At 49.1% G+C, this 18,012-nt stretch overlaps 1 protein-coding gene across 1 annotated transcript in view; it reads right to left on the bottom strand.

The window, feature by feature from the left end:
* The window catches only part of KIF26B (kinesin family member 26B), a 426,956-nt gene that overhangs the window by 214,735 nt on the left and 194,209 nt on the right, over window positions 1-18,012 (bottom strand). Inside the window, exon 4 of the mRNA XM_034667636.1 lies at window positions 8,831-8,997. Coding sequence (XP_034523527.1) covers window positions 8,831-8,997 — 167 coding nt within the window. The remainder of the gene's footprint in view (window positions 1-8,830; window positions 8,998-18,012) is intronic.

Below are 18,012 nucleotides of genomic sequence, written 5' to 3' on the forward strand. Positions count from 1 at the left end.
GATGGGGGAAGAGCAGATGGCAAGTCAACTGGAAATCCTTCCGCCTTGACTCTGAGCGAGACAGAGGCAGTATTTTGGTAACTAACAGTGCTAGAAAAGTAGAAAGCAGTGGGTCAAAATGTTTTTCTCTGTAGCTTCTGTGCTGTGCTTTGCTTCCATTCTCTTCTTTGGTGTCACTTTCCATGCTCATGCAGAAGTTTCACAACTGCTCACCCACCACAACCCATCTTGAGTTCCGAGACAGGAGAGCATAGTGGCTAAGAGTGTTTGTTGATTCATTCAACAAACATCTCTGGAGTGCTTTTTGAGGCACTAGGGCCTCTGTCAAGAACAAAGACACGAACACCCCTACCCTTACAGAGCTTCCGTTCTGGTTCACAGGCTCTAAGATCAGACAGCTGGTCTGAGGACCTACTCATCAGCTAGCTGCATAATGTCCAGCAAGCTACGTCACTGATCCATGCTTTAGTTTCCATAACTAAGCCATGGCCAAGAAGAGGGCCAACTCGGGGGGGCTTCTGAAGTTTAAATTTGTGTCAAGAACTCAGAATCGCATGTGGTGTATAGAAAACCCTCCATAAATGTTGGCTATCATTATCCTTAAATGAGAAGTACTGAGGACTCCGGTCTAGTGACCACCGAGGACCTCTGCAGCAATTGTGAAGACCGGGTGTCACACCTCAGAGACAAACACTGCCCACACGGGGCTGAAGAGCACAGCTCCCCTCTGAGGAACCAGGCGCCACTGGTGGTTGGATACACCAGTGAGCCCCACAGAGGGGCTGCCCCTGGGGAGCTGCATCCGAGGGGGACCCAATTAGTTGACTACACGCTTCTAACTCTCTTGACAGGGTCTCATCTTTTAGTTTTATAGCCCCAGAAAAACCCTAATGGTAAAAAAAAAAAAAGACAACAGTAGGAAGAAAGGTGGTGAGGAAGGGGTGATGAAGAATTCTAGGATCCTGGGGCTCAGGGAGGACTCAGGGGCAGGCAGCTGGGATTCAGCAGCAAAGCTGATGGTGAAAATGAATAAAAACATCAAGTAGAATGGAAGCAAAAGGGGAAGCAGTCTATTTCTTTGTTGACACCCCCACGGTCTGACGGGGAAGGATGAGATCGCACAGAGTCAGTTCCGAAAGAGCAGAGGATGGATGGATGGAGAGAGGACACGATCTCATTCGCGTCTATTTTGAAATCCGTTTTCTGGTCACTAGCCCTGATGACAAAGTGCCGCATGAGCGCGAGGGTGGGCATGACCAGAGTCAGCCACTCCGGCGGGAACACTGAGAACGCACCGGGCTTCCCAGAAACACTGGCTTCTACCCCTTTCCTAGCACATGCCGTCTTAACATCTTCTGCAAGATTTCGATGGCGTGTGCGAAGTGCTATCACGTTTCCACAACCCTGTGAAACCGATGGGATGACTGCCCGCCATGGAACGGAAGGAACATGCTTCCAGAGGCTAAGTTACTTGCCTGAAGTGCAGATCCAGTGGAGGCCAGAGAGTCCGTGGCAGGCTGTGGCTCCCACCCCGGGGTACTTCCTCTTTCTCTTTTCCCAACACCCTACTTCCCTCCTCCCCATGCTGGTCAAAAAAAAAGATATTCAAAATGTGCAGGAAGAACCAGAATGTCTAACCCTGCGAACGTTTGACAGGAATCCCCGGGATCCCTCAGGCTTGCGGCATTTACTTTGCCTTCAACCAGCCCCACCGAGACATGAATTGGGTTTTCAGCAGAGGCAAAGCTGTGCAAATGATTCCCAGATGTGGTGAGCTGATTGCCAACACCCCAACGGGCCATCAGTCAGACAAAGGACTTGTTTAATCAGAAACTGCCCGATTTTACACATCCCCTGCGGCGGGAGATGGGAAGGGGCTACAAACACTGGCCATTTTCTTCAGCGCAGAGCATCAGCTCCGAATGGTGTGGGCCAGGCCATGAATGCCATTTCTGTTACGGTCTGCACACCCCAACACAGAATAGTTCTGGAGGTTTCTGGGGTTGGTACCGGATGTTCGGGTTATCTATCTCAAGCGTCCGGAGATCTTTTTCTTTGAACACAGAGGATAATAGTGTAGACATTGAATTTTCCCTCAGTGCGTTCACTGGCTCTCATAAGCAATCAAGGATTTACTTCTTCATGCAGCAAACACCTAGAGCTCTTTCTCTGGGCCCGTGAAATCTGGTGGTGAAATCGGTATACATTTGGCTCCTTCTTAATGTTTGCCTTTCGTGCTGCAACTGATGCGTGTTCAAGAAAAACCCTATTCACACAGGTATGATTCCTACAAATTTGCTTCATCCATATACATGAGCCAGCGTCCCCTCTTTTCCGAGAAGTCCACAGAGTCTTTTCTAAGAAAAGGGAGGTTGACCTGCCAGGAATAAATAAACAAGAAACCCAGAGGGTGGGGATTTGGCTTCCAATTCGGGTCTTCCAAACTGCTGCCTCGACCCTGGGGAGCCTCCAGGGGAGAAAGGGGGCAGGAGAAGCTGGTGCAGACAAGCCCACACTGTGGGCAGCTAATTCACAGAGGCCCTCCTGGACAGCGGGAGCCCAGAGGCAGGCACCCCAGCTCCCCCAGCGGAGCGCTGGCTGCATTGAAGCCCCACTTGCCCCCCTAAATGTTGCTCTCGTCCTGTGAGCAAATGGCACAGTTTGGCACGCTGAACCTGACCACAAACGTCCCATAGGAAGTCAGTGCAAGCCCCGCTTCCCTGGGGCCACGGACTGTCAGCAGCGAGCTGGAGTGGGCCACAGAGGAGTTTCGGGGCGGGGGCGGGGGGAGGAAGAGGAAAGGAACAGACATGGGGTCAGAATGAGATCCCGGCAGAGAGGTTAAGCTCAGGTACAATAGGCTTCACTGAAAGCAAGAAACGGGAAAAGCATAATAATGCAGACAAGTTCCACACGAGGGGCTCTCAGGAGCTCTTACTCTTCTGTCGGTGTCGTTCTATTATAATAGACACTAACATGGAAATTCACTTCGGTCTGTGAAACTGGAGGCGGAAGCTCCACAGTAAATTATCAAGAAGGAGTCAGATGCTCTGCCCCAGCTCTCTCTTCCTCCTCCTGCATCACCCGGGACCAACCGGGCCGTGTTTGCAATAGTTCTTCCCTGGTGCTAATTGCTTGATGCGCTGATCACGGGAAGATGTGCGTGTCCCTCAGGGGAACCGTATCCAATGGAAGAACAAGAGGACCTGAGCAGTTCCATGACGCCTTCTCATCTTTCTTTGGCTTCATAAACTCCTGGCCTGAAACCAAGGACTACTGTTCTGTGTTCGCACGCCTAGGCTTCTCTGTACAAGATTATACGGTAAGCACGTGCTCTAACCAGAGCCACAAGGCACTATTTGAATCGGCTGTCAGCAAGAACATGCAGGGGGCTTTTAGCACGGCCGTCCCTGTAAGAGTAATAGCTGTGCACACACAGCACGCGCGTGTGCCCGGCACGAAGAGGAAGGGCCCCAAGGGGAATGATGGACGGAGCCACCTGGTCCCAAAGCAGGACCTCAGAGCCAGGACACAGGTGGCGACGCTCGGCTTAGCTCCCACCCCTGGGACCCGACTGGTCTTGGTTTGAATGCCTCAAGGGGGAAACCGGGCCAATCGGTCATGAACAGTCAGTGACGTGCTCTAGGGGTTGGAGAAAGCAGTTGGGTAATAAGACGAGGGGTCTAAACTCGTGGAGGGAAGAAACCGCACAACAGGTCAGGATATACAGAAGTATAACAACATCCCTCAGGAAAGATGACGATGGGGCCAAAGGCAAGGGGACCTGGCAGAAGGAAATGAGGAACAAAGCAAGTGAGAAAGAGAAAGCAGAGCAAATGGACCCCACAAATATATCTGAGGGCACTCCGCTATTGAGAACACCAAAATTTACCCAGAACATTGCCAAACCCAGATCAGGTGTATTTTTAATCAATAGCAACACTTTGTGTAAAGGTCAGCATCTTCAAGAAGAGAATCAGTGAGTACAAAATAACCCTGGTACTGGAAAATCAGAGGGAGGGAGAACCGCTAACGCACGGGGTGGACCCGACGGGGAGCTAACGGACACACACCAAAGGGTCTGAAAACACAGAGTAATCTGAGGGAATCAAACCTGTGCAAACAGATTCTTAGAGGCATTTGTATTTCTAGTCATCACGCGCAGCACCGCCACTTCCCGTTACCGTGGGAACCGCGCAGGAGAGCCCTGGTGGGTGAAGCACAAAGCCGACAGCACGGGGCAGCTGACCGGCCTGATGAGTCGGTGTGCCAGCCTCGTTACTATTGCTACTTTAGTATTGTGTTACTATCCTTCCCCCAAAAAAGTGCTTTTCCAAAACCAGGATGTTAAGAGCAAAGGCAGTCTACCACGATGCTGCTATTTAAAGAAATAGATTCTGACGAGGCAGGCACCAAAGGTCGAGCGGGCTTCGCCATGTTCTAGAGCAGACTTCTCAGACTGTCTGTGCCGAAGAATCACTTTTTCTTTAATGTCTAATCACATTCAAAACACAAGCTCCACTTTTGTACTCCTAGATCCAACAGTCATAAAATTACTGTCCACTGGCTTCCAGAAGTTTCTAAGTGCTTGCTTTCTACCTCCACACTTGTCACAGAGCAGGAACGGTGCGTGGTCCACGGCCCCACAGACCACACTCGGAGTAATTCCGGCCACGAAGGTACCACGGCTTACTCAGAACTGGAATTCTTATTTTACAGACGTTGTTATCTGACATGCAGTCAAGTCCATCCCACCTCTCCCCATAGAAAGCAAACCTTTACAAAGAAAGGCTGATGTCGCCAAGAAAAGAGGACGTCCACAACCCTCGACAAACTGGGGTTCTGCTGTTGTACTCGTCTCCTCAAACAAATGGCAGCGCCCACTTTTTTCAAATGTTGTTTCATAAGCAATGACCCTCAGTTCAGGATCGTGGTGAAGAAAACACTCAGGAGTCTTACCGCGCCCGTTTTGCACTGAGGGCAACACGGGCTCACGCCCACGGGGCAGGCAGTGAGGACGGGCTCCCCACGCTGCCACTTCCTGGCTACGCAGCCTCGGGTCAGTGCCTCAACCTCAGGACGCTGCTTTCTCTACCCACCCAACAGGGAAATGAGAGGATCCACCTCCCAGGGCCTGTCTGAGGACGAAGGGAGATTTTGCCCATGAGAAGCTCAGTACAGTGAGTGATACGTACTGACTGTCCAGGAAATGTCAGCCACGCCGGCCACAAAGGTGACAAATGGCACCCTCCCACACAAAATGATGGAATGATGTCCAGCACCGCCTCCTGAGAGCAGGCCACCCCTGTCACCTAAAGCTGCAAGGAGAGTTCCAGAACCCTGCGGACTCAGCTCTGTCACACGGTCTTGCAGAAGGAGTTGCAAAGTGATGAGCACGGGTTTGAGGCATAGGAGTGAACTCTGCCCCCAAATCCCCACGTGGAAAGACATTCCGGTGCTTGGACAGGAAACCATAACTTTCCAATCCGGGCACCAGCGACAGAGCCAGATTTCACCCCTACCAAAGGCCACCTGTATCATCATCGCCTTCCACCACTTTCCTTGATCCGAAGCAGAAAACCCCCCACCGTGAACTCCATTGACTGCCTGACAATGCAAGCTGGGCTGGCTTTGACCTAGTGCGTGGACTTTTGGGGATCCACAGAGAGGAGACCCATCCCTGGTTCCGACTCTTCACATTCTGGACTGTGAGCAAGTCACTCGATCTTCTGCTCCAGGTTCCCATCAGTGACAGGGAGCCTGTTAATATTAGCCACCTCCCTCTTTGGGAGGTGTGGAAGCCCAGCTGTTGCTGGAGAGAGCGGCAGGGCAAACAGGGCAAAGGGTGTGAAGGGGGATGTGCACGTGTGTGTGTGTGGTGTGTCCGTGTGTGTGTGTGCATAAAACATTATTCTTTTTCACATGGTCCTTTCTTCCCCCGCTGTACATTGTAAATCCTTTATACACAAACCTCGTACCTTGAATGTCTTAAACCATTAAGCTCCAAGTGCTATCAGCATTCACCACAAAGAAAGTAATAATAAGGATTTATGCAGCCCTACGGATCCTTTCCAGCCCTTTGAAAGCTCACAGCACAAGCCCCTACCATCTGAACTCCATCTAGGTTTGGCTTGTCATTAACATCACGGGCAGCCCCTCCCTGGCAACCGATATCAACGGCCCGTCCCCTCTGGGCTCACCCCACTGTCTCCATTCTGACTTTGGCTGTGCAAGCAAGTCGCAGGGCAGGCCACCTCTGCCCATCATTTGCCGTTCCTTTCCCTGGTTGTGCTGGCCTGTTTGGAAATGCTGCTCTGATTAACTGAAAGCCGGCCTCAAGCTCAACCAATGTCCGGCATGCAGGCCTTCCCAGCTAATCTCTGATCTCCTCCTGCTTCCAATCCTGCTTCTGAGGTTTTCTGTGAGTAGTTGATCTGGGAAAGTCTCTGGATGGAGTATGAGCTGAGGCTTCTCACATTCAAAGTATTTCGGGCCAGGAATGGCACTGGAGGTCAACCCTCATCTGGGCAGAGAACATTCACTGCAGCCAGTCACCCGATAAAAGCTTGATCTCCCTTAGTGACGGGTACCTCACTCTCTCCCAGGGCAGTTTGAGCTGTGTGCAAATTCTCCTTCATTCTGAGCGGGAACAGCTGAGCTGGATGGAGTCTGAGCTGAGCTCCACCATCAGGTTTTATTCAGCCTTTGCCCACATATTTGGGTGTTTTATAGAACCAACAAAATTCCTCCTTTACACAGTGGCCCAAGAGACAGCTGATGGCCATCTTCTCTGGACTAAACCCGCCATGATGTGGGTTCCTACTTCCTCAGCACCTTTGTCACCCTCCTCCAGATGTGCTCTCGCAACCCACTCAAGTCCTGGGATCTTCTGTGCTTGTGGCATTTCCCCATATTCAGTCCCATCTCTTTATTCCCTCCCTGAAGGGCATGGACATGGCCTCGCGGTTGGTTTGCTCAGTGGTCCCAGACAACACAGAAGTTCACATACAGACAGAACTAATACAACAGCGTCCATGGTCACGCAGCCAGCGCATACATACGGTAGACCCCCTCATCCGCAGTTTTGTTTTCCGCAATCTCGGTTACCCGCAGTCCAGCGCCCGCGGGAAGCAGATGACCGTCCTTCCAACAGAGCGTCAGGGCTGAATCGCAGCCTAACGCCACGCCACGACTCGGGGGTCATTCACCTCGCGTCATCTTGCCACGCAGGTGTTTTACCATCTCGTTTTACCTTCTTTAACAAGAAGGGTGAGGACAGGACAATAAGATAGTTGGAGAGAGAGAGCACGTTCGCCTAACTTTTATACAGCATCTTGTGAGAACTGTTGTATTTTATTATTAGTCACTGTAGGTCAGCTCTTACTGGGCCTCAGCTGTTACTTGAACTTTACCACGGGCACGTCTGCATAGGGGAAAACACAGTACCTACAGGGTTCAGTTCTAGCCGCAGTTTCAGGCATCCCCCGGGGGGCTTGGGGCGTATATCCCGTGGACACGCGGAGACGACCGCGTTTCCTGTTACTTCCCATACACCCAAGTCGGCCCAGCTCTTCACGGGACAATAAACATGGCACAAGGCACAATGAGAACCCGAGAGCCAGTCTTCCAACGAGCCCCCGTGACATCTTCACTGCGGGTGTTATTAATCCAGGACTCCGGCCTTCCGTTTCCCCTCTTACCTGATCCCTCCCTATCCAGAGCCCCGGCCTCACATCTGTGCTTTGGATGCTACCGCTCTTGAGGATAACAAGAAAAACCACGCAAGATTCCTTCTTCCTGACAACCTGAGTCTGCATTGCATTGCCCTTTGTACAGAACTTTATCATTTATAATTATCGGTCTTAATCTTCAGAGCAACCTAGAGGAGGAGGCGTTGTCCTCATTTTATAGACGAGGAACCTCGGGGCTCCTCCGATCTCAGATCTGGTGTTACTCAGTCTACATCCTGCTCACCCAGGAACATGCACCTCTTAGGTAGGACAAGTTTTCTAAACGAAGTTCCCATGACCCAATAAAGAATGAGTCACAGAGGGGGAACAAAAGAAAAAAGCAGAGGAATCTGCTTTCTATTTCTGGCTTTGCTATAAATTAACTCACAGTTTAACTTTCTTGGTCGTCAGTCCGCTCGTTCATAAAATAAGGAGACTGAATTAGACACTCCCTAACGTGCCTTCTGCTCAGCTGTCCTTTGTCTCCTGCCCTGTCTCGGCCGCAATGCTAAAATTAGGCAGAAAACATTGTTGAAATATCTTTCGCTTTGGCTTCTCGTGTTTTTAAACGACTTAAGATTAGCTGGAGAGTGTATGGTAATTATCCAGCTCGTCTGTCCAGATCAGGAAAGAACAAAAACCAACCTGCCATCTCTTTCCTAGTTCATTTCTAAGCAGTTCGTTTTCTGTGATGAGAAAGTCAACCTGGAAACACCAGCCGTGGGGCCGAGCCCACCAAAGTCCTCATCCCAGGAGGACATCGTGAGAGCCACGTATTCTTAGAGCATGGTACTCAACCTGGGGCACACGTGGCAACATCTGGGGACCTTTCCAGTTGTCTCAAGTGGGGCCGATGCAATGGGAGTCCAGCGGGGAGAGGCCAAGGACACTGGCGAGCACCTTATAAGGCACGGGACCCCACAGCAGTGTCGTCTGGACCAAGCTGCCAGCAGCCTGAGGTTGAGGGACCCTGTCCTAAAGACTGAAGTCCAAGCGCGGCCGCAAGCTCTTGCTCGTGTTTTAGCTAACCCGGCCCCCCCACGAGAGGCTCAGCAGGTGAACCCGTCCAAAAGAAGTGAGGCTCTGGATGCTTCTCTTACCTGGCGAAGAAGGAAGCAGCCACCGAGGTGCCCGTGGAAGTGTCACTGGCCACGCAGGAGCCCTGGGAGGCCGGGACGCCGCAGGCTGAAGGCTTGTCCGCGTTGTAGCGATTCAGCGCCGCCTCGGTCAGCCCCTCCCGGCCCGGCTCTGTCATCAGCTGGGAGATCTGACAAGGAAAAGGGACACTGAGCTCGTCACCTGTGGCTCACTGCCCTCCCCGCGCGCATCACTGATGGCACACCTCTGTCCGGGGGGGTGGGGTGGGCAGTGCAGGGGGGAGGGGGCATCTGGGAGGACCAAGGACACGCTGCATGCACGCTGGGGGAGCTTTGGGTTTCTCAGAGGCTATTTTCCAGCATTTTAGCCTGGACACCTCCTCATTTTCATTAAAAATAATGGAATAAAATTACCCCCTGACACTGTGAGTTTCAGTTACGCCTATGTCTCCCGTCCATTTGGAGAGGAAAGCATGAGCCATTAGCCACAGTTTGCAGCCCAAGACCCGAGCAGAAGCATTGACCAGGGCTGCTTTCTTACCAGGCCTGGCCCCAAACGCTGACAGATGAGAGGGGCCAAGGTGTCGTTTAGTAAAGGAGAAGCGAACCAGCTAATGCAGAATGTCAGGAATTAAGGAAAACACTCTGTTGTTGTTGTTTGCTGTAAGCAGTCAGCAAACACGACTAAGAGAAGCTCATAGAAACAAATACAGCCAGCGTGCACGACCAAGTGGCCTTTTTTGGGAAGATTTAGATCAGTTCAACAGACTTGATTTTCCTACTCATTCGTTAAAATACATGGCTTCTGTTTTGTTTGCGATGATTGCCTTTGTAACAGAGGTAACAGTGCACGGGGCTGGGTCCGCTTTACCGAAATCCACATGATGTGCTAGAAAGAAGCACACTTCTGGGCAAAATGAGAATCTCATCTAGAAATACACTTTTGAAAAGCGCTAATTCCATGACAAATACAATAATTATGCAGGCAAAGTCTAAGTGTGCTATTTGGAAAGCCTGTTGCTTTAAAACTTGAGTCCACTTACAAAAGGGGAAAAAAATGTTAGTTTAACAAAAAGATCAGAAGAAGAAGGAGGAGGAAGAAGAAGAGACAGACAGAAAGAGAGAGAGGAAGTAAGGAAGAAGGAACAAAGGAAGGGAGGAAAGGGAAAGGAAGGGGTAAGGGAAGGGGAAGGGAAGGGGAAGGCAAGGGAGGAAGGAGGGAAGGGAGGAAGGAGGGAAGGGAGGAAGGGAGGAAAGGAGGAAGGGAGGAAGGGAGGAAGGAGAGAGCAGGAGAGAGAAAGAGAGGAGGGGGAGAGAAAGAAAAGAAAAGAAAAGAAAAGAAAAGAAAAGAAAAGAAAAGAAAAAAGAAAAGAAAAAAGAAAAAAAAGGAAGAGAAAGAAACTTTAGTTTAAAAAAGAGTCTGCCGTCAGCTCAAGCCTCTTAAATGCTGAATGGAAAATGTTTCTAATTGCCTACAAAATACAAATGCAACAAAGCAAAGATCAGGAACAGTTTCTGCTTTGTAACTNAAAGGAAGAGAAAGAAACTTTAGTTTAAAAAAGAGTCTGCAGTCAGCTCAAGCCTCTTAAATACTGAATGGAAAATGTTTCTAATTGCCTACAAAATACAAATGCAACAAAGCAAAGATCAGGAACAGTTTCTGCTTTGTAACTGAGCAGGCTAGCAGACCAGTGAAAGTCCCATTTGTTAACCTTTGAACATAAAAACATTTGTACTTTTCATTATTAGCAGCATAGCCATTACTTTGAGCCCCATTGACTTGAAACTTCGCTTAAATTCATGCCCTTACTTGGAAAGCTTTGGCATTTTCAGCTGAAATTTTGCCAACACATACTTTCTTACTCTCATTCATTCAACGGGTTGTAAGGAAACCTGACCCACATAGGAGAGCCCAGGGAGGAGGAGGCAGCGAAAGCAGCCCATAGCCTGGAGAACATTCCATGCCCTCAGCAAGAGATGATGCCCAGGTGGGGGCCTGCGTCACCTCTCCTCCGGCTTCCTCTGCTATCTGTGGGGTGAGGGCTCCCCTCAACCAGCTGCCACTCTCCCGGAGGAACGGGGAGGAGGAGGTCGTGCACACTGATGTCACCGCTAAGAAGCACTTAGGAAGCCTCTGTGTTCCAGGACGCCAGCCCCCACAATGTCCACAAATCACCCACTATCACAGCACCATCGTTTTTTCATCAAGTAGCTACAATCTACCATATGTAAACTGGTTTTAGTTATTTATTTTTAAAGATTTTATTTATTATTTATTTGAGAGAGAGAGCAGGGGGAGGGGCAGAGGGAGAAGCAGACTCCCTGCTGAGCAGAGAGCCCGATGCAGGACTCGATCCCAGGACCCTAAGATCATGACCTGAGCTGAAGGCAGATGCTTAACCGACAGAGCCACCCAGGCACCTCCATAAACTGGTTTTGGCACACAGGGGAGCCTGGGTGGCTCAGTCATTAAGCGTTTGCCTTCAGCTCAAGGTGTGATCCCTGCTATGGGATCGAGCCCCGCACCCAGCCCCACTGGGAGCCTGCTTCTTCCTCTCCCACTCCCCCTGCTTGTGTTCCCTCTCTCGCTGGCTGTCTCTCTGTCAAATAAATAAATAAAATCTTTAAAAAAAAAAAACTGGTTTCAGCACAGACATCTGAAGAAAGTCAGTACAGCAATGGATGAATGCATTGCTCAATTTGTCACCACAGATGTCCGCAGGCTCATGAAACTGGCTGTCATCTCATCTCTCTGTGGCGTTTCCTGCTCATTTCTGTATTTATCATCTGAAGTCTGGAAGAACGGGAATGTGACTCCGTCTCACTATGTATGCACAACCCTTACAGGTGCCCTGCAAACCCACAGAGAAACCACTAGGACGTGGGTGGTGAATGGTGAGAGGCACAGGTTTCTAGATGATTCCAGATTCCCAAGTCTGGCCCGGGAAGAATGCAAGCATCCCATGGGCTCATGGCTTTTGGAAATGAACTTCAATGAACAGCAAATGAACTTCAATGCACTGGCCTCCTTCAAGAGGGCGAGTGGCTATCTTTGCCAAGCAAGCAAGATTGGATCTCTTAATTTTAAAAGAAGTGGGGATTTGTGGACAGGGGACGCTCAATTCCCAAACCTGTAAGTAGAATGATTCAATAATCGATTGTTCTTAGAAATCAGAAGCACAGAATGTCTTAGAGCTAGAAGGGACTGCCGAGATCAGCCTCTTCGAATCTCCTTTTCTTAAAGAAGGACCCAGGAGCACAGAAGAGATTCACCCAAGCTAATGTGAAACTGAGGACAGGCCCCTGACTCTCAGGCCAGTGCTAGCCCCGCCATCACTCCTACACCCCTTCTTCCCCCCTCCCTCCCTTCCAATTAAAAATTTTTAAACAGAAAAAAATCAAATAATAATAAACACATAGGGGTAGATCCACCATAATCAACAAATATTAATATTTCACTTATCTTAGAAAATTTATTTATTTATTTATTTAGAGAGAACACACGCACAAGTTGGGGGAGGGGCAGAGGGAGAGAGAATCTCAAGCAGGTTCCACGTTCAGTGTGGAACCTGACGTGGGGCTCGATCCCAGGACCCTGAGATCACAGCCTGAGCTGAATCAAGAGTTGGATGCTTAACTGGCTGAGCCACCCCAGGTGCCCCAGAAAACATTTTTTAAAAGAAATCAAGCACTTTATAAAATTGAAATTGCCCAGGTCCCTGCCCATGATCTTTCCACCCAGCCGCCCCTTTTAAGACATAGTACAATAATGTGAATGGGAGCCAGCCCATGCCTTCCATCACACCCAGTCTTAAGAGCCCTGCTAAGCTCACCTTGTGGCTTCTTTTGAGCATTCTCTTGTTTTGTTCTGCTTGTCATGATGGGAAGAAGGCATCCCCCAAGATGCCTGCTCCTGTAGGCTCTTTCCACCAGTAAACTCATGTTTTCATCTGTATTTACACCCAGTATCCTCTCCAAGAATTATAAACTTTCAGAAATAATATACAAGTCATTACAGTAATAGCCAATTTATCTCCCCCTCCCTCCCTGAACTCCAGGGTTCTGGACTTCCTTAAGTTCCTCAAACATGCCTACTTTCCTCCTGTCACAGGGCCTTTGCATGTGCCTTCACTATGTGGAATGCTTCTACCTTTCATCCAGATCCAAGCTCAAGCATTACTTCCTTGGAGGAGCCTTCTTCCAGACTCCTTCCAGCCTCATGTAGATGCTGTCACAGGAGTGCCATCTTTTCTTTCAGTGTCTTTACCTTGGTTCCAATTATGCATTTAAGAATATGTCATTGTTGGGGCACCTGGGTGGCTCAGTTGTTAAGAGTCTGCCTTCGGCTCAGGGAGTGATCCTGGGGTCCCGGGATCGAGCCCCACATCAGGCTCCTCCACTGGGAGCCTGCTTCTTCCTCTCCCACTCCCCCTGCTTGTGTTCCCTCTCTTGCTGACTGTCTCTATCTCTGTCAAATAAAAAAATAAAATCTTAAAAAAAAAAAAAAGAATATGCCATTGTTTCTCAAAACCCCAGGACGGTGGGTCTAGGGCTGGTGTGCCCACCGACTGGATCCATGGAAGTCAACATGATGTCTGGCACACGGAGATGTTTAAACCATGTTTGTGGGATAAATCTGAGCTGTTCTTATTTTCTACTTATTCTCTATGTTTATCTAATTAAATCTTTTTTCTTAAGGCCTTGAAGTAAGAAGACTTAGCTCTTACTTAACAATTTCATTGTTTTCCTACCCCCCCCCCACCTTGAACTCCCTCTCAGGGCCTCCCTGTAATCTGCTGTAGGAGAAAATTCCTGAGACAGCGGGGCTCTCAAAACTTCAGCTTTACTGCATAATTCAGAACCAGGAGCCTTATTTTTAAAGGACTATATATACGGTTTACCCCTGCTTTGCAGATTGTTCAGAATGAACTTTTCTCTCACAACTGCATGAAAAGTATCCGATGCTTCTGTGAAAACTCAGATTCCAAAACCTGCAACTCTCCATCTGACCCACTGAAAAACCTAAAGTTCAGGCAGGAAAGGATTCATTGTCACAGTTACATGTATGTGTCACCATCACTGTCTGGGAGCAACCGACTGAACACGCTTGCCGAGGGTCCTAGTAGCGAACTTTGGGGGAGACTAGATGTTCGCCACGGGATCCTGTTCTGCTTAGCTCTTTTGTTAAGAGATTTTTAAGAATATTTATTTGTTTGTTTGTTTGTTTGAAAGAGTGAGCGAGCGAGCTGGGGGAGGAGCAGAGGGAGACAAGCAGACTCCCCACTGAGTGCGGAGCCTGACGCGGGACTTGATCTCACAACCCTGAGATCTCAACCTGAGCTGAAACCAAGAGTCGGACGTTTCACCAACTGAGCCACCCAGGTGCCCCTGTTCTGTTTCGATCTGATTAAAACCTGCTTTTCGCTCCGTCTCAGACACATGGGACCACTCGCTGAAGTAACCAAACAGCACATCGCGTCCTGTAGGTGGTGGTGAACTAAACAGCAGGCGGCAATAAAAGGAACCGGGCTGCAGGGAGACGGTGCACGAGTGCATTTGCACACGTGTGTGCCTGCACACATGAGGTCCTTAATTGTGTGAGAATCCTGGATGTCATTCCTGGGCACACTCCATACGTCTCATGGATAGAGTTACTCTATTTTCATCGTAGGCAAGCTCCACGTCTTCCGACCACATTTAAATTTGTGCACTGATACCTCAGTGGGAGGGACTCTAAACTTGTCCCCTAAGACAAAGCAAACCTTAGATGTGGTTATGATCTTGACCACAGAATCAAGACAAAAGACGTTGGGGCTCTCACAAACCCAAGTTGGCTCCTCAGTGCAAACTGCAATCTGTAAGCCATTGACCTTTTGACTTCCCTACAGACGGGAACGGCTGAGAGCTCCTGGAGTGGGACAGCATGGGGGGTTCATCTTAAATGCCATTACTGACCCTGAAAGCCACCTCCTCTGACTCTGCCTAGGCAGCAGGGAACACCACCAGCAACCCATTTCCTGCGTGGGGACATCCATGGACAGCAAACACATCCTACTCCATCTTTACATTTAATGACATCGTGAGCCCCAAACCCCGGGAAATAACACTTAATAGCCTTTTCTCTTAGGCGATTGCTATCTCACTGTTTGGGGACATGTCTTTTATGATTATTTATTGCTCACACTGTCACTGAATGTTTTCATACTTTTGCAAACAGTGGGTGCTCAATAAATATTTTTGATCCATGTTAGCGGAAACCAACTACAGCCGTCTGCAAAGCTGGGATGAAGAGGGGGCTGCAGGAAGCCCCCATGTGAACGGAAACATCTGATTTCACCCCAGTAAAACGCCAGCCTCCCTTATCTTGCTTCATGCCTGTGGAGTCCCAACGAACAGTCGGCTAACACTCTTTCCTTAATACACTAGGTTGCTTCCGGTCCTTTCCTAGGCTCACTGTTCACTTGCAGGCATTTAAATACGACAGTTAATTTTCCTATGGCTCTTGGCTCTTGGCATGCTGTCCCCAAAGCACAGGCTGTTGTCACCAAACTGAAGCTCATCCCCAGCTTGCACGGGCACAAATCACGTCTGAGACTCTGTCGCTGGCCCAGAGTCCGACAGATAAGCTCGTCCCTGCACTGTCCAGCCCCCCTCCTCGGCCAGCATCAAGGGGCCACGATGGGATTCTCACGTCCCAGGGCTGGATGTTTGATTACCCTTATTATCTTAGCTTGCTTTGGCTATAAATTTTATTAGTGGCCATAAAATTATCCATCCACAGCATTTGACTCAGTGACCTCTCGCAAGAGAGAATTCCATTCACTGGCGCTGCCCAGGGCCTAGGAGAGGCGCCTTTTCTTCACCCTCGATTTATAGCCTCACCTCCATCCAGGGGCCTGCCAACGGAAAAGGCTGTCGCGTTTCACGATTTCACTGTCAGGGCTGAAATCTGGCCCCTCTGCACCTGCCCACTGTTTTCTTACCCTTTGGGTGGTGAAAAGGTAAAGCAGCAGGGCCGCCCACATGTTCTAGAAAAAGATGGGGGTGTGAGATGAAGCCAAGGGCCAGCTTGGACTGTCTTGGACTCTTCCCTTCGACTTCTTCATTCCCAGATATGCAGCTCAAGGCACCGCTCAGCTATGCCTTCGAAGAACATCTGAGAACAAATGCTAAATAAACTCTTGCCATCAAGCTTGGAGGATTTCTACAGGTGCGTTTCTCTTCACCTGGCAGAGATGCTGGGTCACAATGATTTTAATGCTTAATACTCAATTATGTTTTGCGGGGTGGTTTTGGTGACATATTTGGTGACATATAATTATACACAGAGTCCAGCCTGAGAGAATGCCCAGGAGCAGCACCAGGCTCCCTCATCCATCAGCATCATACAAGCCGCCATTTTGGAACATCTACCATGAGCCGGGTTCTATTCCAAGAGCTTTCTATACGTTTTGCCATATCTAATCCTGACAGCGACCCTTCGAAGTGGGCACAATTATTACGAAATAATAGCATCACCTCTGCCACGTGAAAAAGCCCTGGGATGGATAATGCCACTGGCCTTGGTTTCTGTCCTTGAGTTTCTCTTGCTCCTAACAAAAGTATAGCTCCTCAACGAGGGCTGCCCGTTTGGGAAATGGGGTCATGGCAAAAGACCTGGTAAAGAAGATCATCTGGATAATTTCTCAATATGCACAAAAGGCTTGTTCCAGCTGGTGTTTTGTGATTTTTTTATGACCAACTTGAAGTAAAATCCAATGGTCTGAATCTTGATGTAATTGACTTCACCTTTGATTTGCAACTAAGCAAACTCAGACTGAGTAGTGAAGAGGAAATCACCACCCCATGAATCCAACCCTAACATCAGGGTTGAGCAAGAGGCTCCTTCTAGGTCAGCTCCCAAGATCCGAGAGGACTAACCCCTCTCGTCATGTACGGAATCACCCAGGGGCTGCACTTCCACTGGGGAAGGCTACCTTTGCTTCCTACCCCCAAATACCCAACCACAGGCCAGGGCCCAAGAAAGTGTGCCTTGGGCAGTCTTCTCCCGCACTGAATGATCGGGGCCATCCCTCTCTACATGTTCCCCAACCTGTTCTTGTGATAACTGCCTGTCCCCGGTCTCCTTCTGCAACCAGATGCAAGCTCAGAGCAGCCTGGGTCTGGTCCACCTCGGTATGACCCACATAGCAAAGAGTCTCAATACGGGTGACATCTGACGAATACATCAATTAATACATTCATTAGATACAAGCAAATAAAAATGACCATAATTTTGTTGGCTTGGGATTGTCTGGAGTTTGTTTGTTTTTTAACAGATAAAGGTTCTTTTCACCTGATTTTAAAACCTACAAATAGAGTACATAAAGCTTTCTGCAATAAAACTGAGGTATTTCAGCATATACTTGATTCAAGATAGTGGCGAGACAAATGCCTAGGGAGGGCAGGGTGGGGGGGCAAATGAGGAACAATGAGACCAAGGGACTGAGATGAAGGAAACAGAGAAACAGGAGAAAGGAGACGAACAAGAGAAAAGCCGAAAGAAATACACATACGTAAGAAGATGACAAAAGGAGAGGAAACCAGTCATTGTTTGTCTCAGCCCGCTTGGGTACAAGCCTTGCCAGCCACCGCTGGGGAGCTGGAATTCTCTGGAATGTTAGGCCAGTGATCCCAGGAATATGGCGTCCAGAGGCTGAAGCCCCACTGGCCTCCCCTGGTTCTTCCTGGTACCAGACAGGAGTTCCAGAACCTTGAGGTGCTGGAAGGTAAAGCGCAGAATCTGAGAAACGTACAGATCCATGTCAAAAAATCAAGCCATTCTCTTTCCTTTTTCCATTAAAAAATAAAACAAGAGTTCTGACCTTTGAAGAAAAGGGCTTTAAAGTTTTGGATGTTTGAATACTTGCTTCATGTAATTTTGTGGAATGACATGGATTATTAGTGAGGCTTCCAAGGGGGGGCACAGTAAGATTAAGAGACCAGATATTAGGTTTACCTGGAACTGAGACAGCTTAGATCACGGCCTTTTCCACCCATTTCCCCCGCCAGGGTTTGTCTGGAGAGCCCATCACCACACATCTTTCAGAAGCAGCCCCTTCTCACCTAAATCTTGCCTAATGCTTGGAAAGCTTTCAAGAAACCCAGCCGAGCATTAGGCCCTGGAATTTAAAATGTGCCTTCCT

The sequence above is a fragment of the Ailuropoda melanoleuca genome, chromosome 8, assembly GCF_002007445.2.
Source record: "Ailuropoda melanoleuca isolate Jingjing chromosome 8, ASM200744v2, whole genome shotgun sequence".
In the NCBI taxonomy this organism is placed as follows: Eukaryota; Metazoa; Chordata; class Mammalia; order Carnivora; family Ursidae; genus Ailuropoda; species Ailuropoda melanoleuca.